Source organism: Sinohyriopsis cumingii, unplaced genomic scaffold (assembly GCF_028554795.1).
Source record: "Sinohyriopsis cumingii isolate HCF-2022 unplaced genomic scaffold, ASM2855479v2 utg000873l, whole genome shotgun sequence".
NCBI lineage: Eukaryota > Metazoa > Mollusca > Bivalvia > Unionida > Unionidae > Sinohyriopsis > Sinohyriopsis cumingii.
The window spans coordinates 3,340,252-3,367,078 of record NW_028315938.1 but is presented as its reverse complement, the minus strand read 5'-3'; the positions used below and the strand labels follow the sequence as shown (position 1 = coordinate 3,367,078).

The 26,827-nt window shown below is 35.4% G+C and overlaps 1 protein-coding gene across 3 annotated transcripts in view; it reads left to right on the top strand.

The window, feature by feature from the left end:
* Positions 1-26,827, top strand: part of LOC149773172 (piwi-like protein 1) — a 136,982-nt gene that overhangs the window by 58,622 nt on the left and 51,533 nt on the right. For all 3 annotated transcript variants that reach the window (XM_089946728.1, XM_089946729.1, XM_089946730.1), the window contains exons 7-13: positions 3,548-3,742; positions 7,580-7,691; positions 11,048-11,171; positions 11,572-11,689; positions 15,983-16,097; positions 16,676-16,863; positions 22,806-22,957. In XM_089946728.1, coding sequence (XP_089802854.1) covers positions 3,548-3,742; positions 7,580-7,691; positions 11,048-11,171; positions 11,572-11,689; positions 15,983-16,097; positions 16,676-16,863; positions 22,806-22,957 — 1,004 coding nt within the window. The remainder of the gene's footprint in view (positions 1-3,547; positions 3,743-7,579; positions 7,692-11,047; positions 11,172-11,571; positions 11,690-15,982; positions 16,098-16,675; positions 16,864-22,805; positions 22,958-26,827) is intronic.

Sequence of the window (26,827 nt, the reverse complement as noted above, 5' to 3'; positions counted from 1 at the left end):
TTTATCTACCTTCTCATTGAATTCATGTTTTTCTTGTTTGTACCCTTTATCTACCTTCTCAATGAATTCATGTTTTTCTTGTTTGTACCCTTTGTCTAGCTTCTCATTGAATTCGTAACTCTTTTTTGTTTGTACCCTTTATCTACCTTCTCATTGAATTCATGTCTTTCTTGTTTGTACCCTTTATCTACCTTCTCATTGAATTCATGTCTTTCTTGTTTGTACCCTTTTATCTACCTTCTCATTGAATTCATGTCTTTCTTGTTTGTACCCTTTATCTACCTTCTCATTGAATTCATGTTTTTCTTGTTTGTACCCTTTGTCTAGCTTGTCATGAAATTCATATCTGTCTTTCTTGTTTGTACCCTTTATCTACCTTCTCACTGAATTCATGTCTTTCTTGTTTGTAACCTTTATCTACCTTCTCAATGAATTCGTCTTTCTTGTTTGTACCCTTTGTCTAGCTTCCCATTGAATTCATATCAGTCTTTCTTATTTGTACCCTTTTTCTACCTTCTCAATGAATTCATGTTTTTCTTGTTTGTACCCTTTGTCTAGCTTCTCATTGAATTCATGTCTTTATTGTTTGTACCCTTTGTCTAGCTTCTCAATGAATTTGTGTTTTTCTTGTTTGTACCCTTTGTCTACCTTCTCATTGAATTCATATCTGTCTTTCTTGTTTGTACCCTTTGTCTACCTTCTCATTGAGTTCATGTTTTTCTTGTTTGTACCCTTTATCTACCTTCTCACTGAATTCATGTTTTTCTTGTTTGTACCCTTGGTCTAGCTTCTCATTGAATTCATATGTCTCCTTTTGTTTGTACCCTTTATCTACCTTCTCATTGAATTCATGTCTTTCTTGTTTGTACCCTTTATCTACCTTCTCATTGAATTCATGTGTTTCTTGTTTGTACCCTTTATATACCTTCTCATTGAATTCATGTCTTTCTTCTTTGTACCCTTTATCTACCTTCTCATTGAATTTGTGTTTTTCTTGCTTGTACCCTTTATCTAGCTTCTCATTGAATTCATGTATTTCTTGTTTGTACCCTTTATCTACCTTCTCACTGAATTCATGTTTTTCTTGTTTGTACCCTTTATCTACCTTCTCACTGAATTCGTGTTTTTCTTGTTTGTACCCTTTATCTAGCTTCTCATTGAATTCTTATCTCTCTTTTTTGTTTGTACCCTTTATCTACCTTCTCATTGAATTCATGTCTGTTTTTCTTGTTTGTACCCTTTATCTAGCTTCTTATTGAATTCATGTTCTTCTTGTTTGTACCCTTTATCTACCTTCTCATTGAATTCGTGTTTTTCTTGTTTGTACCCTTTATCTACCTTCTCATTGAATTCGTGTTTTTCTTGTTTGTACCCTTTATCTACCTTCTCATTGAATTCATATCTCTCTTTTTTGTTTGTACCCTTTATGTACCTTCTCAATGAATTCATGTCTGTTTTTCTTGTTTGTACCCTCTGTCTAGCTTCTCAATGAATTCATGTCTTTCTTGTTTGTACCCTCTGTCTAGCTTCTCACTGAAGTCATGTTTTTTTTTGTTTGTACCCTTTATCTTCTCATTGAATTCATGTATGTTTTTCTTGTTTGTACCCTCTGTCTAGCTTCTCATTGAATTGATATATGCTTTTCTTGTTTGTACCCTTTATCTACCTTCTCATTGAATTACATGTTTTTCTTGTTTGTACCCTTTGTCTAGCTTCTCAGAATTCATGTCTTTCTTGTTTGTACCCTTTGTCTGCCTTCTCATTGAATTCGTGTTTTTCTTGTTTGTAACCTTTATCTACCTTCTCATTGAATTCATGTTTTTCTTGTTTGTACCCTTTATCTACCTTCTCATTGAATTACATGTTTTTCTTGTTTGTACCCGTTATCTACCTTCACATTGAATTCATATGTCTTTCTTGTTTGTACCCTTTGTCTAGCTTCTCATTGAATTACATGTTTTACTTGTTTGAACCCTTTATCTACCTTCTCATTGAATTCATATGTCTTTCTTGTTTGTACCCTTTATCTACCTTCTCATTGAATTCATATGTCTTTCTTGTTTGTACCCTTTATCTAGCTTCTCACTGAATTTGTGTTTTCCTTGCTTGTACCCTTTATCTACCTTCTCATTGAATTCATGTTTTTCCTGTTTGTAACCTTTATCTACCTTCTCATTGAATTCATGTTTTTCTTGTTTGTACCCTTTATCTACCTTCTCATTGAATTCGTGTTTTTCTTGTTTGTACCCTTTATCTACCTTCTCATTGAATTCGTGTTTTTCTTGTTTGTACCCTTTATCTACCTTCTCATTGAATTACATGTTTTTCTTGTTTGTACCCTTTATCTACCTTCACATTGAATTCATATGTCTTTCTTGTTTGTACCCTTTGTCTAGCTTCTCATTGAATTACATGTTTTACTTGTTTGAACCCTTTATCTACCTTCTCATTGAATTCATATGTCTTTCTTGTTTGTACCCTTTATCTAGCTTCTCACTGAATTTGTGTTTTCCTTGCTTGTACCCTTTATCTACCTTCTCATTGAATTCATGTTTTTCTTGTTTGTAACCTTTATCTACCTTCTCATTGAATTCATGTTTTTCTTGTTTGTACCCTTTATCTACCTTCTCATTGAATTCGTGTTTTTCTTGTTTGTTCCCTTTATCTACCTTCTCATTGAATTCGTGTTTTTCTTGTTTGTACCCTTTATCTACCTTCTCATTGAATTCATATCTCTCTTTTTTGTTTGTACCCTTTATCTACCTTCTCATTGAATTCATGTCTTTCTTGCTTGTACCCTCTGTCTAGCTTCTCATTGAATTTGTATGTCTTTCTTGTTTGTAACCCTGATCTACCTTCTCATTGAATTCATATCTGTCATTCTTATTTGTACCCTTTGTCTACCTTCTCAATGAATTCATGTTTTTCTTGTTTGTACTCTTTGTCTACCTTCTCATTGAATTCATATGTCTTTCTTGTTTGTACCCTTTGTCTACCTTCTCATTGAATTCATGTTTTTCTTGTTTGTACCCTTTATCTACCTTCTCATTGAATTCGTGTTTTTCTTGTTTGTACACTTTATCTACCTTTTCATTGAATTCATGTCTTTCTTGTTTGTACCCTTTATCTACCTTTTCATTGAATTCATGTCTTTCTTGTTTGTACCCTTTATATCCCTTTTCATTGAATTCATGTCTTTCTTGTTTGTACCCTCTGTCTAGCTTCTCATTGAATTCATATGTCTCTTTTTTGTTTGTAACCTTTATCTACCTTCTCACTGAATTCATGTCTTTCTTGTTTGTACCCTCTGTCTAGCTTCTCATTGAATTCATATTTCTCTTTTTTGTTTGTACCCTTTATCTACCTTCTCATTGAATTCATGTCTGTTTTTCTTGTGTGTAACCTTTGTCTAGCTTCTCATTGAATTCATGTCTTTCTTGTGTGTAACCTTTGTCTAGTTTCTCATTGAGTTCATGTCTTTCTTGTGTGTACCCCTTGTCTAGCTTCTCATTGAACATTGCCAATAAACTGCCTGTTATTTGCTTAGATTGCAGGTGATGCCAGGGTTCGTCACATCCATCCTGCAGTACGAAAATGAGGTTCTGCTAAACTGCGACATCTCCCACAAAATCCTCCGATCTGACTCAGTCCTGGACCTGATGTATGACATGTATCATCGGAATCCAAATACATTCCATGATGATGCAACGCGCTCCCTGGTTGGATCAATTGTCTTAACGAGGTAAAGAACAAGATAAGAAGAGGATTATCAAGTCATTGTTTGATCTATGAAACTGGAAGATAACCTGTCAATATTGTTCCTTTCATTAATTCAAAATAAGTTGAAACCACCATCTGCAAAATCAATCACAAAATAAGATGTACCCAGTAACTGTTGTTGTTATGGTGTTTAGTGCCATTTTCAGCACACAATACATGGTGGCCATTTTAACTGTTGTTGTTGTGGGGTTTAATGCCAGTTTCAGCACACAGTGCATGGTTGGCCATTATAACTGTTGTTGTGGGGTTTAATGCCATTTTCAGCACACAATACATGGTGGCCATTATAACTTGTTGTGGGGTTTAATGCCATTTTCAGTGCACAATACATGGTGGCCATTATAACTGGTGTTGTGGGGTTTAATGCCATTTTCAGCACACAGTACATGGTGGCCATTATAACTGGTGTTGTGGGGTTTAATGCCATTTTCAGCACACAGTACACGGTGGCCATTATAAGTGTTGTTGTGGGGTTTAATGGAGCGAAACTTATGCCTGACTTAACGGGGTTATTGACTTAACAGGGGTCAAGATAAGCAGGGGAAAATTAGGATGACAAGGGATTTTTTCTTGACTGGACCAAACATAAATGGAATCTAGAGATAACCAAGGTTGAGATCAGTGAGTTTGACTGTATCTTGCATTGCTGAATTGTCCATTCTGGGGGGAAGATGATCTGGTGTCAGTAGGATGCTCTATTGCAGACAGGAGTATATTCTTGATGGCTTCCGGGGAGGACACAATCTGACCTAATCTATAAAAGCCTTGCTTTGATTGGCAATAAATCAGAGAAGAGCAAATCATGTGAGACTGCCAGAAAGCAACCTTTACAACATCATCCAGAGCAGATTGATTAAGAAAGGCCCTTTATTTCCCATTCTGATTTATCCAGATAGAAGCAAAAAGCCCTAACTCATTCGGCACTGTTATCAGTATCACTGCTGCTATGCGCCAAGAGCACTAGGCTGTGTCTATCTGCTTGTGCCCCAGAGAGTTTTTACCTGTTTAGAAAATTTTGTTAACATCATGCACACACATCATTCACTCTTACCTTAATTTCTCTTCTTATTTACAATAAAAATCCACGAAATTTTCACCAATTATTTCAAATGAATTTGTCTACACAGTGATTTTTTTTCCTATTTGTCCAAGTCTTTCACAACTTATTTATAGACTATTTACAATACTGTGTGCAATATTTTTAGACATGTGTCATCAGCATCGCTATCAGCATCCTCCTCTTCTGATGATTCAGTCTTAGAGACTTCTATGTCCAAATCTAAATCTCGCAAAATATCTAACTGCTGAACATATCTTTCCTCTGCTTGCTCAATATTTTCGAGATCAAGCCTGAGAAACTCCTCATTTTCATTCTCATCGTCATTAAAAATCACTCTTACGTCTGCCATCATTTATGATTTTTCATGAACAGAACACATGTAGTGAAACTGTTCTCAATTAGTAACCCTTGGCTTCTGAATAATTCAGATTTGCACAAACAAAAGTAAAATCATTTCTGATTGCTTTAATATTGGTCTGATTCTTGGAGAAACCCCATTTGTAACCAATTAGAGACATTGTATCTAACACACATTCACCACAACTATAGACAGGATCGGCCATTGAATGCATTAAACAAACCACAACTACAGGTGGGATCGGCCATTGAACGCAGAAACCGGATCACGTGTACAGACAGGATTGGGGCCAAATGAGTTAACCACACAAATGAATACATGTTGATTTCCCACAGTTCTGAGAAGATATTTATTTGAATAGAATATGGAGCATCAAAGGATGCTGTTTGATGACCAGAAGTGGCCCCAGATGACAGAGTGGTCTAAAGTGCTCACTGTTATGGATCACTGCCATCTCACCACTGTCGACTTGGGTTGGAGTCTTGGACTTGTCCAATATGAGTAAGTGAGAAAGCTTGCCAGTAGCTTCTTTTGGGTTGGTGGTTCTTTCTTGTGTTTTCCGGGGTTCTTCCTCCACCATTTATACTGGCTGCAATGTATAGTCTATCTTGTGCTGAAAAATGGCATTCATACAACAAAAACAAAATCATGGCCAGAAACAACACAATTTGCCTGTAAATTGGAACTGAATCATAGTTGTCATGAAATCATAAACGACCCTTTTCCACTGAATTTGAGTCCTTATGCTTGCCCCACATTGTCTGGAGGGTAAAAATTTCAAAAGATTGACAAGGAAAATAGTAATGCAAAGTAACATCAGTTTACCCACCCACCTCTGTGATATTTCAACAAATGTGTGATGAATAATTCTTAATAAATAAAGGACTGATGTGCAGTTTATGTTCCTGAGTAGGACAGCTGTAGCAATTGTGTTTATGGTCATGCATTTGAAATATTTGTCTGCCTTGGTACAACTTTGCCAAGTTCAGTTGGTAAAATGCTTTTAAGTGGATAATCAATGAAAGCATCATGGTAAGTGTTCCAGGTAGTCACATGGTTCCAGGTAGTCACATGGTTCCAGGTAGTCACATGGACATAGTACTCAATTAATTTTACTATATGTTCTCTACATTTGTTTCTCAGTACTGACCTTTCCACTGTGTGACAATCAATGCAAATCATATGTTAATCTAAAATACCTTCAAAGATGACTTCACGGTGAAGTTCTTGTCAAAGGTTGACCTGCTCTTTTTTTAGATCATTGACTCTCAACATAACAGCATGTAACCAGAACACGTATTTCACTTCCGGATCATCACCAAGGCATTATTACTCACTGTGCACTGTCGCCAAAATACATACATACAACAACACCCTGAGCTCATATTATCAAGAATAAACAGTTACCTTTAAATCCCTACCAAAAATGCATAAATAAAACTCTTCTATCACCACCAAAATGAGAGGAAAAAATGTTCTAAAAATAGACTAGAACTACATTCGTGGGTACTGAACTGGAAGTATTAATTGTGATTAATTCCACATGGTAAGTGTTTAATTATGGTGGTTCATTGCTCAAAGTAGGTCAATTACATGATCAGGTTGAACATTGCTAATAACAAAGACTCTTACACAGATTGTTTCACTCACTGCACATTAACTGTGCATTCTTAATTTTAAGGGGGAATCATGTTTTTGTTGGAATTTATACAATCACACATCCTTGAAGAAAAAAACACTGAATCTGGCTGTGCTATTCACTTGTAGTAGTAGTACAAGTGACTGTGAACATGAAGTAGGAGATAATATAAATTTATTAATTTATTCTCAGATTCAGATTCAGCTAGATTATTCTGTACATTGTTGAATATGATAGTAATCTGTAACCATTGTATGGAATCTATTGAACATATGCTATTTTCAACTTCTTCAAAATGACTTGACCAGTTTTAAATCAAGATTGGCAGAACTCAGCCAGGCATGTTTTTGTTGTTGTGGGGTTTAATGCCATTTTTCAGCACACGATAGGCTATGCATGGTAGACAGTATTAATGGTGGAGGAAGAACCCGGGAAAACTCCGGGAAGAACCACCGACCAATGAGAAGCTACTGGCAAGCTTTCTCACATACCCACATTGACTGAATCTGAGACTCGAACCCACGCAGACAGAGGTGAGATGGCAATGATCCGTAATGGAGAGTGCTTTAGACCACTTGGCCACTCGGGGCCCTGTACATTGTTTAGAATTGTCAGGTTATGGTCATAGAGCTTGCAAGAGTGTTAGGTACTAGTTTCAATTATATTGCTTAATTTTTCTTTTTAAGTGCATTGTCCTGAAATACAGTCATGTCATTCTTCTATGAATCTTGTGTCTTTGCAGATATAATAACAAGACATACAGAGTGGATGACATAGCATGGGACAAACGACCCAAAGACAAATTCAAGCTCCATGATGGCTCAGAAATCTCATATAAGGACTACTATAAAAAAGCAAGTTTTACTGTCTTTTTTATTAATACTGGAAAAAAGTGTATTACGAAGGCTTTTCTGTTTCTTTTGTTGGTTGGAGTTCAATGCAACACTGGTTGGGGGAGTGTTGACATTTGTCTATCAATCTGATGTCAACACTAATCATTAGTGTTTTGGTCCTTTTTTTTCAGACATTTTTGCATGTAGAGTTGCATGGTTTGGTATTTGAATGTTAATGGGGAGTACCATAGTTGTTAGTGTAAACTAAGTAAGTGTGACCTTGTATTCAGGGTTCATTGGTTTGTGCTTAATGTTGCATTCAGCTCTATCAATTAAACTGAGATCAGTTTCTCTAGTACTACTGCTTGCTAGCCTTGCATCTTGAGGAGTACAACATCCTTCAGTTAAAACTAGGACAATGTTTTCTGTATTTCCTACCACAATGATCAACGTTAATTTTTGTGTTTATCATTTTTGGGCACTATTTTCTGCCACGATGTTAAACTTGATGTGTTGTGGTATGATGATGAGAACTATTCCTTTACTTGACTGAATTAGCAAACATTAGGCACATATGGATGATATTACTTAAAACTTAAATGATTTATCAATAAATACTAATCAGAATTTGACCAAATTTGTTCATATATCATGGCATTACAGACTTCATACCGGTGATGCTAAATTGCCATCAGATATGGTCACCATTACTAATTGTTTTCATAGCTATGCATGCAGTAAGCAGCGATTGGAAGAAATCTCATTTAAATATACAGTATGACCTAGATTTCTTGACCCAATGCGCTTACATTTAGCTATTAAGCAGATGTTACCCAGGTTGATGAACTCGGTTCCATTCCAGCCAATTATTTTCATCCCATGTGAAATGAAGTTGGTGGGGATATATATGAGTTCCAGTTAGTTGGTGGGGGATGTAGATGGGTTCTAATTAGTTGGTGGGGGATGTAGATGGGTTCTAATTAGTTGGTGGAGGATGTAGATAGGTTCTAATTAGATGGTGGAGGATGTAGATGGGTTCTAATTAGTTGGTGGGGGATGTAGATAGGTTCTAATTAGTTGGTGGAGGATGTAGATAGGTTCTAATTAGTTGGTGGAGGATGTAGATAGGTTCTGATTAGTTGGTGGAGGATGTAGATAGGTCCTAATTAGTTGGTGGAGGATGTAGATGGGTTCTGATTAGTTGGTGGGGGATGGAGATGGGTTCTAGTTAGTTGGTGGGGGTTGTAGATGGGTTCTAATTAGTTGGTGGGGGATGTAGATAGGTTCTAATTAGTTGGTGAGGGGATGTAGATAGGTTCTAATTAGTTGGTATGGATATAGATATGTACCAATAGAAAGAGGTTACATTAGTCAGCCCATCTGTTACATTTTAATTTCCAGAGAACAACTTGAAAACTATTCACCTATCTCTGTGAAACAAGATGTACACATTAGACAAAGGTTCAGTGTGTTTTGCAGTTCAGAATTAATTAATTTGAACATTTTTAATCTTTCTAACCAATTGTATATCCATCCATCACTCCATCCATTATCCATTTTTCATTTCTTGGAATAAAATTCCAAAGATTTTGGTGTATATATAACTCTCTGCCCTTTATTTCTTCAGGTTCTGAGATTTCTCCATTGGATAGGTTCCCTGATGACATTTACACTAGGAAATAAGCTCTGCTACCTCACAAATCCATCGAGCTTGGAAAGATGAAATTTCATCATTCCTCTCTATGTAACATGTAGATGAAGAGAAAAAAAACAACAATAATTACCTCCCTGTACTATTAGGTGTTACAGGTTGTTTGACCAGTTTAAAATTTTGCTCACTACAATTCACATCACACTGTAACACCTTCCATAACCTGGGTTCATCTTTGTGATTATTAATCATCAATCAATAGAGTTGTATAAAGTATCATTTAAAAATGCGTTTGCTGCATGTTCCAATAATTATATTGTGAATTTTTTTATTTTTGTGACTTCTTTCTTTATTCTGACCTTGTGTTCCAGCATGGTATCTGGTGCTCATTGTTTACTCTCTCTCTCTCTTTGCATGTAGTATTTAAGTAAATATTTGAATACTTTTGGGTTATTTTCAAATATATTTTTGTCCTTGCCATGATGACAAAATGTACCTTGCAAAAGATTTCACCACAGCAAGGACAATCATGTTATATGTCTGTCTTGCGCAAAGTGTTTTTCCACACTTTTAGATTGTTGTTTCTGATATGTCATTCTTGTAATTTTTTATTCACAGCTAGAAGGCACTCTGAAGTTGTATGAGATCAAGTTATATGGTTTGAGGGAGTTGTGCATAGTCAGTAGTTAGTAGCATTAGCCCATGGAGTGCTTCAATCCCACAATTGGCAAACTATTTTTCTTGCTTTCTTTTTCTTCAGAAAAGAGGATATAACCCCACATGCCTAGTGGGTGATACATTCAACATACTCTGAGATCTAAAAAAATTTACATACTTCTTGTGTAGATTTTGGCTTATGATGTCTGCCAGTCTTGTGTTCAAATGTAATGTTTCTGTCTGAGGCATAACAGAAGCTGTTAAATGGCATGCATTGTCAGCCTTTCTCAAGCTTTTATCTGCATGATCTAGCTTCACAGGGACAGGAGTTGAATCTGGCTTATCTTGTGGCTGCAGCCAAGACAGCCATGAGACTGGTTTGGCATCACCACAACCTCTTCATAGGTGTGAGTTCAGCACTCACTGGATTCACTCGGCAAGGAACAGTTGTTCCGTTATCGAGGTATTGTTGTCATTGCTTACGTGACCATCTGTTGTGCTGCCCCATTTTAGTGGAGTGGTTTTTAGATAGACATTGAGAATCCAGTCATTCTTCCATTGAAGGGTGACTGTAATAGAAGTAGGATGCACATGTATTAACTTCATTTAACTTGATATGGTTGGGGAATGTATTCAATATAGAAAGTTAAGTTTTTTGTAAAATATGATCCTCCAAGAATACTTGTCCAGTTACATTACTATTAATCCCTTGTTCTGATCCCTGCAATGTGTGCATCCTTGTTCATGTATTACTCGTATTTAACTGGGCAAATAATTAAAAAACTAATGGAAAGGGTAGGTAATGAATATAGATTTTCTTCCCTTCATTTTTGTTAATTAGACGTGAAAAATGGAATTTTGTCTTTCTTTGAAAACTGGATTTGGGAGATAGCAGAGTTTATTAATGTGATCAGGTAAGTAGTCTGGAGAGTTCCAAGGATATTTTCTTTTCATGTGTTTATCTGTTCATCCATGGCTCCATCATTTGCAAGGCAAGATTCCAAAACTGGTTATGATTTCCTACCTGAAAATGACTTTGCACTGAAGTTGTAATATCTCTTCTTTTTAGAGCTACGAAATCGATGTGGGAGATGATGAGCAGCCCTTGCTGGTCAGCAAACCCAAAAAGAAGGACATTAGACGTGGACAGAAGGATAACATATATCTGTTGCCAGAACTGTGCAAGATGACTGGTGAGTTTTGCAATACAAAACATTTTGAATGGACTCTGTTTGTTTTTTATCAGTAACTTGTTATGACGGAGAATTTGGAAAAGGAAATGTTTCACTGTCATGTTTTCAAAGTACCGTTTCAAAAAAATTGTACTGGGAGTTTTCTTACCTTATAAAGTGGGGCAGCATAATACCAGGTCATTGCCTGACATTTAAATTAAAACAAAATATCTACGATGTTTCTCAGGAGAAAGATGTAAATCTTTTAGTGATGAGAAGTGCATTATTTGCATAGAAAATGTTATCTGTTCTTTGTATTAGGAAATACTGTGTTGAAAGCAGAATAAGTCAGTATGAAAAGTGGGAGTGGGAAGATTACTTCACTAAAACCTTTTTCTTTATAACTCTACATGTTTTGCAGGCTTGACGGATGAGGCCAGAGCAGACTTCAATGTGATGAAGGATGTTGGTGCACACACTCGTGTGGCCCCTACTGGTAGAAATCAGACACTAACAGCATTTGTGCGACAAATCAACAGGTCCTTTTATCTTTTTATTGCTTCTTGTTAATAATACAATTTTATGCACCCACCATGTCTTGATAAGGACCACATAGATACCCATGTCTTGTCACATAGATACTCTTGTCTTGTCACATAGATATCCATGTCTTGTCACATAGATACCCATGTCTTGTCACATAGATACTCTTGTCTTGTCACATAGATATCCATGTCTTGTCACATAGATACCCATGTCTTGTCACATAGATACTCTTGTCTTGTCACATAGATATCCATGTCTTGTCACATAGATACCCATGTCTTTGTCACATAGATACCCATGTTTTGTCACATCATTCTAACCTTAATCCTTAATCTTTTTGTGAAGACTGATCCAACTTGAAATGGAAGTTTGGATGGTTTTAGGTAATGGAAATTTGATGGTTTAGGTAATGGAAGTTTGGATGGTTTAGGTAATAGAAGCTTGGATGGTTTAGGTAATGGAAGTTTGGATGGTTTAGGTAATGGAAGTTTGGATGGTTTAGGTAATGGAAGCTTGGATGGTTTAGGTAATGGAAGTTTGTATGGTTTAGGTAATGGAAGTTTGGATAGTTTAGGTAATGGAAGTTTGGATGGTTTAGGTAATGGAAGTTTGGATGGTTTAGGTAATGGAAGCTTGGATGGTTTAGGTAATGGAAGTTTGGATGGTTTAGGTAATGGAAGTTTGGATGGTTTAGGTAATGAGTGCAATCTTCATATTAATCAGATAATCTTGCATTTGATTGGCTGAACGTTTTACCACTCTGGAGATCATGTGTCTGATCAAGTTTGGAATTTATGCATATATCTTTAAGATCTTGGACAAATTCATTCATGAGTGATATGCACTTTGAGATAATCTGAATCTTATTTCTCATTCAATTTTTATAACACTTGGAATATGTGCTTATATTGTCATGATCATGTACACTTGGAATGTGTGCTTATATTGTCATGATCGTGTACACTTGGAATGTGTCCTTATATTGTCATGATTTTGTACACTTGGAATGTGTCCTTATATTGTCATGATTTTGTACACTTGGAATGTGTGCTTATATTGTCATGATCGTGTACACTTGGAATGTGTGCTTATATTGTCATGATTATGTACACTTGGAATGTGTGCTTATATTGTCATGATTATGTACACTTGGAATATGTGCGTATATTGTCATGATTATGTACACTTGGAATATGTGCTTGTATTGTCATGATTATGTACACTTGGAATATGTGCTTATATTGTCATGATTATGTACACTTGGAATGTGTGCTTATATTGTCATGATTATGTACACTTGGAATATGTGCTTATATTGTCATGATTATGTACACTTGGAATATGTGCTTATATTGTCATGATTATGTACACTTGGAATGTGTGCTTATATTGTCATGATCGTGTACAATTGGAATGTGTGCTTATATTGTCATGATCATGTACACTTGGAATGTGTGCTTATATTGACATGATTATGTATAAGATTAATAATAAGTGAGATCCATGCATTGTAACAAATCTACATCTGATTGGCTGAACTTGTCACTATGGAAACCACATTTATGACTTGAAATATTGGCTTATAGGATCAAAATCTTGGATGAGTTTGATAATGGGCAAGATCCATCTATAAAATTGGTGTAATTTTGTTGGCTGAGTGAGTTTGTTATCACTTTTGGAGCTATATTTCGGATTGAAAGATGGTGCCTGATGGTTTGTGGAGACATTCCTTCTTATCTGCTGGGGTGATTTTACTCACTGGCCAGTTTTATTATCTTCGTAACCAATCAGAGGAAATTGATGTGGTTGATTCGTTTGTTCTACTAATCACTTAATCTTGGTAGAGAGGGGTTTCTATATCCCTTGCTGCCAGTGCAGCTGGTAAAGCTGCAATTTTGGTCGTGTGACATTGATTCCAGTTGTCAGAACTATTATTGCAGCCAGTTTCATCGTTGCATGCTCAGTAGATGCAGCCAGGTTTCAAATGATCCAACTGTCATGCAGATGGGATTTGACTAGAATGGCATTAATGACATAAAAACCAAATAATATAGTTCTGTGTCAAAACAGGCTGCATATGAAGAAATGACACAATTACTCTTTAGAAGTTTATTATTATAAAATTACAAATGATTTGTTATCTATTTTTGTGGACAAAAAGTGTTAGATGACCTGGTTAATGCACTTATTATATCATTGTCTTGAACAGGCTCTAAAATAAGTGAGACTGCATATCAGCGACAATATATGTCATTGATGTTTACGTAAAACACAGGGTGGGCATATGATGTAGTGTTTATGTAAAACACAGGGTGGGTATATGATGTAGCGTTTATGTAAAACACGGTGGATATATAATGTAGTGTTTATGTAAAACACAGGGTGGGCATATGTAGTGTTTATGTAAAACACAGGGTGGACATATGTAGTGTTTATGTAAAACAGGGTGGGCATATGAAGTATTCTTTATATAAAACACAGGGTGGGCATATGATGTAGTGTTTATGTAAAACACAGGGTGGGTATATGATGTAGCGTTTATGTAAAACACAGGGTGGATATATAATGTAGTGTTTATGTAAAACAGGGTGGGCATATGATATAGTGTTTATGTAAAACAGGTGAGCACATGTAGTGTTTATGTAAAACAGTGGGCATATGTAATGTTTATGTAAAACACAGGGGTGGGCATATGATGTAATGTTTATGTAAAACACAGGTGGGCATATGATGTAGTGTTTATGTAAAACAGGGGTGGGCGCATGTAGTGTTTATGTAAAACACAGGGGTGGGCATATGATGTAATGTTTATGTAAAACACAGGGTGGGCATATAATTTAGTGTTCATGATACAGGACTGTAATACGGGATGGGAATGTAGTATTTATGGTACAGGACTGTAAAACACAGGAATAGACATATGATGTAGTGTTTATGGTACAGGACTGTAAAACTTGGGGTTGGTTGTGATGTAATATTTCTGGTATAGGACTGTTTATATTTAATTTGTATTTGTTGGTTTTTTTTCTCCATCATTATGTGTTACATTTTATTATATTTGACGTTATCGAAAATCAAGTTAAAAGATCAGTACAGGTCACTCAAGTGTCTCTGTGTACACTTTGATCTACCTTGATAATGAAAGTGTGGAGTAGGAAGCAGTATGCATATCAGTACAGATCTCTCAGGTGTCTCAGTGTACACCTTGATCTACTTTGATAATAAAAGTGTGGAGTAGGTAGCAGTATGCGTACCAATACAAGTGTGTCAGTGTACACCTTGATCTACTTTGATAATAAAAGTGTGGAGTAGGTAGCAGTATGCATATCAATACAGGTGTCTCAGTGTACACCTTGATCTACTTTGATAATAAAAGTGTGGATTAGGTAGCAGTATGCATATCAATACAGGTGTCTCAGTGTACACCTTGATCTACCTTGATAATAAAAGTGTGGATTAGGCAGCAGTATGTGTATCAGTAAAGATCTTTCAGATGTATCTGTGTGTACACCTTGATCTACCTTGATAATAAAAGTGTGGATTAGGCAGCAGTATGTGTATCAGTAAAGATCTTTCAGATGTATCTGTGTGTACACCTTAATCTGCTTTGATAATGAAAGTAGGAAGCAATTTGATCAATGCACCAATGTCATATGTAGATTTGCCTCCTGTGTATGATTTGTCAGATGTGGGGTTTGGAATTATTTGAGTTTTAAGTTGTTAAGTTAAATGGAAAACAAGAACAATATTTACAATCATAAGTATGAATCTATGACCTGAATCATTTGCAACCTGTCAAATGGTGGGACATGTTTCCATAGGTTTGATACATATATTTATCATTGAGTTTCCAAAAGCATGATAAACAAGTTTCTATTATCAAGATCTTGAAGAATTCCATCATGAGAAAGAAATGAAACAAAATCAACGTGCATGTTTGGGTGATAGGTTAAATAAGATGTATTCTAACGATTCTACATACACTTGCTTAGTGAATAACACCTGCCTAGTCAAAATGGTGACTGTTATGTAAACTAGGTGAATGGTATTGGCCCTACAATTCTACATACCTCAGATGTCCAGGCATATATGATGTATGAAAATGTAAAAAAATTGAAACATTATAAATTCTTCATTCCTTAATTTAAAACAATCCTTTTGGTTTTTGGCATATTTCAGTACATAAGTCTGTTGACAGAGGAGATTTAAGTTACTGGCCTGCTTGTCAGAATTTCACAAATTATTTTGAACACTGGATTTTAACTCCCGTTCATCTTGTCCTTCAGTAATCCAAATGTACGGAAAGAGATGGAAGGTTGGGGGCTGAGATTCGCTCCAGATCTTCTGAACTTGAATGGAAGAATTCTTCCCCAGGAGAAAGTATTCCAGCAGGAAGGAGAGGTATAAACAGTGAGCTGATCATTTATATGCCTTCTCGTTCTTTTAGATTTTGACTGAAAAAATGCAGGTCTACTGGTTGTTTTAGGATGTTGAGGTTACTGTCATCTGAAGTCATTGCATCTTAATATTACCTTATTTTACAGAGATAATTCTGTAGATTAGAGAAAATTTGGTGAGCTATTCTTAAACAGCATGGTCAGTATGCTCCATTAATTCAAGTTCTATCATTTTGTATACAGTTTCAGTGTGTTCAGTTTTCAAGGTTTTAATGTAATCAGCTTTGTCATTGTTTTATACAGTTTACATGTGTTCAGTTTTATTTTGATTCGGGTTCATTGTGTTCAGTTCTATCATTTTTTTATACAGTTTCGCTGTGTTCAGCTTTATAATTATTTTTAGTTTCATTGTGTTTTCAAGTTTTTCACATAATCAACTTTCAGAAGGAAGTGCTTGCAGTGACATTGTTCCACAAGTATATTTTGCCTATAAACATGAGATGCTGGCTAGATCTGCCTACCAAAAAGTACTAGAAAAAGCGAGTTTTTGGTAAAAAGCAAATTTATTTTATTTTGTTGTAGCTGAGTTACAAGCAGGAGGATGCTGACTGGTCACGTGACATGAGAGGAAAGCATCTAATCACTGCAGTAGGGCTGGAGAATTGGGTGATCATTTTCACTCGTAAGAATAGCAGTCAGGCTCAAGATTTTGTACAGACTCTCAGCAGAGTGGGGCCACCTATGGGGATGAGGATCGCTCAGCCCATTCCGTAAGCATTGAAAGTATTTAGAGAAACTGGAATTGATCAAGATTTGTGGTTAACAGTCCTATTGGATCATGATTTGTGGTTCTGTCCTTTTGAATCAATATTTGTGGTTAACAGTCCTATTGAATCAAGATTTTTGGTTCTGTCCTTTTGGATCAAGATTTGTGGTTATCATTTCTATTGGATCAAGATTTGTGGTTATCATTCCTATTGGATCAAGATTTGTGGTTAACATTCCATTTAGATCAAGATTTGTAGTTTTGTACTTTTGTCTTCTGCATCCATCCATCCCTTGTGCACATGTTCCTTAACAGGACAAAACTACAAAACCTTTAAGGTATCTCTGAAAATTGGTAAACAATAATAGTCTAGTGGTATTGATGTGAAAATTGGTAAACAATAATAGTCTAGTAGCATTGATGTGAAAATTGGTAAACAGTAATAGTCTAGTGATATTGATGTGAAAATTGGTAAACAGTAATAGTCTAGTGGTATTGATGTGAAAATTGGTAAACAGTAATAGTCTAGTGGTATTGATGTGAAAATTGGTAAACAGTAATAGTCTAGTGGTATTGATGTGAAAATTGGTAAACAGTAATAGTCTAGTGGTATTGATGTGCCTTTTGCTATACACAGTTCTTCAGATTTAATATTTTCATTAATTTGTTCACCCATTGATCATTCACACATTCATTTCTGGGGCACAACCCCAAAATGGGTCAAGATATTGGGCACTTTTATTATGTATATTTGTATTGTTGTTAGTTTTTTTAAAATTTCATTGTATCCTAGGAGTAATGTAAAATTGTGTCTAGTAGCTGACCTTGTCCAAGATCTCTGTCAGTTTTGTAAACATTGGATAAATGTCTAGTAGCTGACCTTGTCCAAGATCTCTGTCAGTTTTGTAAACATTGGATAAATATTAGGATTATTATCTTAAACTAGGTGAGGGTCATTTGTACTTGTTGCATAGCTAGACCATGGACTACGTGATGAATGTCACATATTTTATTACAACAAACTTTCTAATTCTTATAGAACAATAAACTTTTGATCCTCATCCAAGTTTTTCCTTTTACATTATAGTTTTTTTAATATAAATCTTGTTTACTGGAAAATTAGTCATTCATGCAATAACATCTGAGTGGAATCAAGTTGTATTGTTGTTGTGCAGTATTTAGATTTAGGAGAAGTTATTTAATAAAAATCATTTTTCTCAGAAAATACCAAATCCTTAAAAATAATGTTTAATAGAGAGACTTGGATATCTAGTGAAATTCAAATGAGTATATATTCATTGATTATATATTTGTGATCCAACAAAAGACTGTTGGCACATCACTATGAAACTGGCCAGGAAGTGTTATCTAGATCATAATCAGAATTGTCAGAAGAGTTCTTCCAAAAGGTACAACCCAGATGTAAGCTTCCCTCTTACTTATATGTAGTTAGATGAGGTGGCTAGAAGGGCAGAGGGAGAAAGTTTGTGCACCCCATCCCTATGGACTCAATCCCTCTCCTACTGCTGTTCATCCCGATTCCCAGGATTCACAGGGTTCTTGGCTAACCCTCTTTTTAACAGTTTGCTTGAGCATCACAGAAGATGCACAGGTCCTTTCTATTCTATGAAAGGACTACCAGCTTTGTTTTCAGGATCTACCTTTTACTTCAAGGACCCCTTTCTTAATTTAGTCAAAACTGGCTGAATTTCTTCAGTAGAAATCATTCAAGACGGAGACTATCTGTTCTATCAGAAACACTGTTAGACACGTTGACTGGGAATCCCAACTTTTCCTATTTCCAGGAAGCATCTCTGGTTTTGCCTGGATTGGAGGTTTTCTGCTTTTCAACCCTCCTGTTTAGACTTAGCCTCTACTCCCTGGTTTTTACTAAAGTGATGAGAGTAATGGTTGGAATCCCCATTCTCCAGTATTCAGAGAATGGCTTTTTTTACAAGAACTTTGAAGAGACCTTATTGCAAGATCTGCTGGTCCATGGTGACCTATCCAGGACTTGTTCCAAAACAAGAGAAGCTGAAGCTGATCTATTGTCAAGATTTTTATAGGTGCTGCCAGGGCACATGAATGCGTGATGCTGCCAGGGCATGTGAATGCATGATGCTGCCAGGACACATGAATGCGTGATGCTGCCAGGGCACATGAATGCACGATGCTGCCAGGGCACATGAATACATGATGCAGCCAGGGCACATGAATGCATGATGCTGCCAGGGCACATGAATGCACAAATCTCACACAATTTCTACATTTTTTACACCTGGAAAGCAGTTATACACAAGAACTCTCACAAATTAGTTTCAGGCCACACATATTAAAATGTACTCTGCACAGCACATTTTTTAAACTGTTAACCCAGAAAGTAGACACTTCATGACATAAATCGAGTAGACACTTCATGACATAAATCGAATAGACGCTTTATCCCCAGCCAGTAGAGGTCTGACAGTTTGGAGGACGATTACCACCAGAATTCTATGTATGTATTTCCTATGAGTATATAGTGTATATTCTGTTCTTCATTATTCTAGTTTGCATTTTCTGTGTGTGTAAGACATACATTCAAGATTTCATCTTTACCTCTGCCAATAGTTCTTTCTAAATTTGATATGCCTGATATTGAAATTCTGCAATTTCATATCTTCAGATTCCATGTGCATATTTCCAATATTACACACAACAACATTCTACATTGCATTATTCCATGTCTATTTGTCCTTGTAGCATTCTGACAGTCTATTTCATTACATGTTAATCACCATAATTGTTAAATGCATAAAATTGTAGAAGTTGCAATGTAGCACAGTGAAAGTTACAATGTAGCACAGTGAAAGTTGTAATGTAGCACAGTGAAAGTTACAGTTTGGATGATATCCTATTGCAGGAATGCATGATAGAATATTGTAATCAGTGCCATTTGTTGTCATAATGTTGCATTACTGTAATAGAAAAGAACAAAAACCAACAAGTTTACCCCCCGCCTTGTTTTTCTTCTCCTAGTCTCTATTTTTGGTGACATGGGTGGAGTCCCCACCTTTAGATAAAATCCTGGCAGCATCTCTTGATATTTGCTGATGTGTGGATCAACTTTCTTACCAAATTAGGGTGAGTTTATGCACTACTGGACAGGATAGACATAATACTGGCTCTTCTGGCAACTTTTTAAGTCAAGGCTTATTGTAGCTGTCTGTTACTTACATTACTTATTCCCTCTGGAGACCCTGAATGCCACGGTGGACCTGGTCCCACTAGGAAGACTGTACCAGAGTGCTATTCAACCTGTTGGTACATGAACTAGAAGATTACCACAGAGGAAAGATTGGCTGTCACAGCATAGGAGGTCTTGCCATTGGCTATCACAGCATAGCAGGTCTTTCCATTGGCTGTCACAGCATAGGAGGTTTTTCCTGCACAACAGCTGACAGATTCTCTACCTTCCTACTTGTCAGAAATGATCAATCCACCAGCTTTTAGAAAGATTGCCAACTGCATTTTCCAGTTTAGGAGGCCGTTGGCTTGCAGGTTTCTTGATGCAAAGTGGAGAATCATATGTGATCAGTGCAGGTGGAAGTATATTGATCCTAGCAGTCTCCCTGTAAATACAATTGATCCCAACTGTCCCACTCTAAGTTCATTTGTAAATTTTCTTCAGTTTTGTGGAAAGAGAATTTTAAGTAGCCTCTTGGGATGTAGGGCAGCCTTTTAAGTAGCCACTAGGGATGTAGGACAGCCATTTAAGTAGCCACTAGGGATGTAGGATAGCCTTTTAAATAGCCACTAGAGATGTAGGACAGCCATTTAAGTAGCCACTAGAGATGTAAGACAGCCTTTTAAATAGCCACTAGAGATGTAGGACAGCCTTTTAAGTAGCCACTGGAAGTGTAGGACAGCCTTTTAAATAGCCACTACAGATGTAGGACAGCCTTTTAAGTAGCCACTGGAAGTGTAGGACAGCCTTTTAAATAGCCACTACAGATGTAGGACAGCCTTTTAAGTAGCCAGTAGGGATGTAGGACAGTCTTTTCTTTTACTCGTGTTCTCACAGTTACACCATTCTGTAAAATCCTCACCTTTCAGATATGATAAGGTCTTTTTGAAGTTCAGAGACTATTATATCATTAATGCTTAAATGGAACATTTCTTTGAGTGTTGTGAAAACCTCTTTTTGAACCTTTGAGTGAAGCTTCTGTCAAGAACCTTACCATCAAATCATGACTTGTCTGTATAAAAAGGTTGTTTATGGTTCAGTGGTAAAAATGGCTCACTTAGTTACTCTTTTTTCAGCTAAAAAGTGTGTACCTTCAGTTGCTACACTTCCTGTTTAGGTCCCCAGTCTCATGTTGTCGTATCTGTGCTGCTGATGGTCAAGACTGGTTTGTTGGACCAGTTAGGGCTTTATGGTTCTATTTGACTTACTTTAATGTTGGACCAGTTAGGGCTTTTTGGTTCTATTTGACATACTTTAATGTTGGACCAGTTAGGGCTTTATGGTTCTTTTTGACTTAGTTTAATGGCTCAAGGAATATTCAGAAGTGTTATCTTCTAATATTTTGGTGACCGTCATTTTCAGGTGGAATGTCCTTACTCTCATTTCATCAATGAGAGGGACCTTTCTTTCATGATAATTAGGCCCCATGAAGTTAGAGCTATTGCTGCAGTTTTGGCCTGTTTGAATCACTCCTCTGTATTATGTTATTAGTGCCTCCTTCTGACAGTTGCACGCTATCTTTGTTTTTTACCTTTGATGTTTGGCCTTATAGTGCTGGCAAAACCTGTGGCACAACCTTCTACCAACTTACATCACTCCTGTGATAAGGTAAGTACAGTAGTTGTCTGTGCCAGATTTGTTTATGTCCCGTGATAAGGTAAGTACAGTAGTTGTCTGTGCCAGATTTGTTTATGTCCTGTGATAAGGTAAGTACAGTAGTTGTCTGTGCCAGATTTGTTTAGGTCCTGTGGTAAGGTAAGTACAGTAGCTGTCTGTGCCAGATTTGTTTAGGTCCTGTGATAAGGTAAGTACACTAGTTGTCTGTGCCAGATTTGTTTATGTCCTGTGGTAAGGTAAGTATAGTAGCTGTCTGTGCCAGATTTGTTTAGGTCCTGTGATAAGGTAAGTACACTAGTTGTCTGTGCCAGATTTGTTTAGGTCATTAGCATCTTTCATTGCAATAGCAGCTGATAATTTGTTATGCTATTAAAATGTAGATTTCGCTTGATAAAACAAACTCCAATCATGTGACATTTACCTGCTACTATTGAAACGACTCTTTCCTCAAAATTGCTCTTGAATATTGCACTCTAGGTCCAAGTCAAAAGAGGATGGTATTCCATATGTTGACTGTGATTGAGGATTCAGACTGGTTAAATGTTCTTTTCAGTTTTGGCACTCTAATACTAAAGAAAGAATATTTAGCTAGGACTGGAGTGCCAGAAAAGGAAAGTATTGAGAGATCTTTACTTCTTGAGAACCAAAGCTTATGATGTCTTGCTACAGCCACATCTTAGGTCTTTTATCAATGATTTCGCTTTGGATGATATAAAACAAGAATATAAAGTATTCACATCTAGGTTTGACTTTAATTAAACATCTTAAAAAACTCCATGTTTGCACGCTGCCTAATTTGAATAGAATAGAATAATTGTATTACATGTATAGTTTTTTAAAAAACAAGAATTTTAGTTTTAAGAATGTGAAAACTGACCTTAAACTTGACTGACTAAAGTTTTAAATTGGAACAGAAATAGAGTTGTGTATATTTTCAGATGGAAGCTATACCGGTAACATGTTAAAATCTGAAAAGATGAAACTAAATGGGGAGGCAGTTTCTTTGATTTCATTGAGCTTTGAGGACCTTGTTAAAGACTTCAGTTTCTTTGATTTCAATGAGTTTTGAGGACCTTATTAAAGACTTCAGTTTCTTTCTTCAGTTGTGAACTAAGCGATGATCGTAATGATTCGTACCTGTCTGCCTTGCGGAAATCAGTTACCCCACAGACCCAGCTGGTGATGTGTGTCCTACAGACCAACAAGAAAGACAGATATGATGCAATCAAAAAGTTCACCTGTGTTGACAGACCAGGTAGGTTTGAATGGATAGGCGATCCAAAATAGTACACTTTTTGGAAAGAATGGGGGTAGAGAGATTTTGCAGATTACAATCAATATTTCCAAAGTAACAAACTGCTCAGGTTAGTGTAAAGGCGATTTATTATAGACATCCTGTTGTAGGAAAGAAAATGTTAGACTTTAGATTGTTTTAGGTTTATCTTCAGAAAAATCAAGGCTTTAAATTTATATGTCAGCCTTCACACTCCAGATAGAAATGCCATCATTGTTATCATCAGCATGAAGCTTAATTTATATAAATCATTGTTTTTCCCATTTAATTTATAGGATAAACCAACGTTTTTCAAATTGAATTTATGGGATAAATCAGTGTTTTCCCCATTTAATTTATATAATAAACCGGTGCTTTTACCTTTTTATTTATAGGATAAATCTGTGTTTTTCCCATTTAATTTACATGATAAATCAATGTTTTTCAAATTGAATTTATAGGATAAATCAGTGTTTTCCCATTTAATTTATAGGATAAATCAGTCTTTTTCCCATTTAATTTATGGTATAAATCAGTGTTTTTCCCATTTAATTTATGGGATAAATCAGTGCTTTTCGCATTTAATTTATGGGATAAATCAGTGTTTTTCCCATTTAACTTGTAGGATAAATCAGTGCTTTTCCCATTTAATTTATAGGATAAATCAGTGCTTTTCCCATTTAGTTTATGGGATAAATCAGTGTTTTTCCCATGTAATTTATGGGATAAATGAGTGCTTTTCCCTTTTAATTTATAGGATAAATCAGTGCTTTTCCCATTTAATTTATAGGATAAATCAGTGTTTTCCCATTTAATTTGTAGGATAAATCAGTGCTTTTCCCATTTAATTTATATAAATCAATGCTTTTACCATTTAATTTATAGGATAAACCAGTTCTTTTCCCATTTAATTTATAGAATAAATCAGTGCTTTTCCCATTTAATTTATAGGATAAACCAGTGCATTTCCCATTTAATTTATAGGATAAACCAGTGCTTTTCCCATTTAATTTATAGGATAAATCAGTGTGTTTCCCATTTAATTTATAGGATAAATCAGTGCTTTTCCCATTTAATTTATATAAGTCAGTGCTTTTCCCATTTAATTTATAGGATAAACCAGTTCTTTTCTCATTTAATTTATAGAATAAATCAGTGCTTTTCCCATTTAATTTATAGGATAAACCAGTGCTTTTCCCATTTAATTTATAGGATAAACCAGTGCATTTCCCATTTAATTTATAGGATAAACCAGTGCTTTTCCCATTTAATTTATAGGATAAATCAGTGTGTTTCCCATTTAATTTATAGGATAAATCAGTGCTTTTCCCATTTAATTTATATAAATCAGTGCTTTTCCCATTTAATTTATAGGATAAATCAATGTTTTTCAAATTGAATTTATAGGATAAATCAGTGTTTTCCCATTTAATTTATAGGATAAATCAGTGCTTTTCCCATTTAATTTATAGGATAAACCAGTGCGTTTCCCAATTAATTTATAGGATAAACCAGTGCGTTTCTCATGAGTGGCTGCTAGTGAAAGATTTTATTGTTTGTGTAACTTTTCTACGTTATGAACCGCATGTGGCTTTTAATTTACGGAATAATGTCATATCATTAGTGGTTAACATACCACAAACCTCCTAGTCCTTACAATTTGACCATAAGTCTTACTTTAATGACCCAAAAATTATGAACTTACAGAAAAATGTTAGAAAATATAAAATAGAACTTTTACAATCAGATCTGGCTACTGGCTTGTGTAGGTTCGATCCATGTTGGGATTTCCGCAATTGATTAAGCAGAGTTGGTTAGGGATCAGACTTGCTTTACTGGAATACCTCAGATACTTTCACCTGTCTATGTTTTTCATGCAAAACCTCTTCATGATCTACTTTATAGCATTATATCAAAATACCATCCAACAAACGAAAACGAGTTGTAAAAGGGAAAGTCACTGTGCATTGAGTGGAAAAAAGACAGAAAGGCAACAGTTACATTTATTGAAAAAATTGTAGTCAGTTTGAGTATTGCTCATGTTAAGACTTTGTTTTCATAAACTGAGTAACAGAAAGAAGCAAAACCAACAAGTTTCTGAAAGTAATAGGTAGTATAATCATCAAAGTTATGAAATGAAATCTTTAGAGGAACTTACAGTATTATGAATCAAAACCAAAATAATCTAAAAAAAGGTCTATAGTCCAAAGAGAATCAAATGTGCAGAATGAATGCCATATCCTCGAATATACTGGTCTGCCAACAGTCCTGATGTATCACAAGTGTCGTTGTCCACAACTCCTTTGGATAAATTCCCAATAGTTGTAGAAAAATATTTTAGTACAGTGTAAACTATGTAATTCCAATGAATCCAAACAAATGTTTCCTCTCAAATTATATCTCAACACAACATTAAACACATCTACAGACTAATTTTGAAACAAGAACATAGGAAATAGCAATGAAATAATTGTCCAGCTCTACCTCCTTAAACACATATAGCCTTAAGACACACATTTTTTCCAGCTTGCCACATGACATTTTAAAATGGCCTATGTCATAAAAGAACCCACCTGACTGACCCATCCAATGGGAAACAACTTAATTCTAATAAGATCCCACCTGACCGACCTAACTAGCTGATGATAAATTACTCCAGACTTGTCAGTATGCCGAATAAATAGGATGAATTTAACTTGTGAACACCTGCTTATAGCTCAGTATTTTTAAAATAGACTTTATTCTGATGGATAAAAATACAAAATATCTTGTTTATCTTCACTACAATTTACAGTCATGAACAAAAATTACAATATGGATACAGACAGGTTACACAAAATATAGATATACATGACACCTCCTCTCATAAAAAAATCATATAATAAAGCTTTGATTTATATATTAGTCAAACATACATACAGTAATGATAATAATAATATTTAAATAAGAAGATGTCTTATGAATGACAAAATTTATACCAAATAAATATAAAAATTCTGTTTACATGACAGTGCATCTGCAATCAAATTTTCTTCCACATCGACAATTTCTGATTTTTGTTTTTCATTTTCTTGGTGAAGGTAAGGGGTTGTGATAATTCAATACAATATACAATTTAAAGAAGTCTTGTAATGCCAAAATTAAATCAAACACTCCTCGTTAGTGGAACAATTTCAAGGTGCTTATTTACTTTTTTTGAGAAATGGCACACTGGATGATCCACACCATTTTTGTCTGCCACCAAATCCTATGTCACCTGCATCAACAGACATTTTAAGTAATTAGTTGAAATCTGTAGCTGAAAGAAATGGTGCACTTTTAAGTATAGCCTTTAATTTATTGAATACCTCCTGACATTTGTTAGACCAATAAAACGTATCTTCCTTACTCAGCAAATTGGTAAGAGGTTCAGCAATTATGGAAAAATTTAGCAGAATTTCCAATAATATCCAGCCATACCCAAAAATTGCATCACCTTTTTTTTTTCTTCTGATAGGCATTGGGAATTCAGAAATGGCTTAAACCTTAATTTCTACAGGTTTGATCATATCCCAGGTTCCACAGAGGACCTCAAAAACCTCAGAAAACTTTAAACCTAACCCTAAACCTTAAATTTCATTTTGACCTTAAATACCTATAAAAAAAAGACTAAAACGCTGAATGAAACCTAATATGATTTGCCCGGATTATGTTTTTGTTGTTGTTGTTGAGCAAATCAAAGTGAGGTGAATTCCAATGTACAATCAGGGACAAATTAATTACTCTAGAGAGGAGAAACATTGGGGATATGTATTATCAATGTTTTTTTATTGACTCAAAGAAACATGGAATATGCCAATATTTATTTAGTTT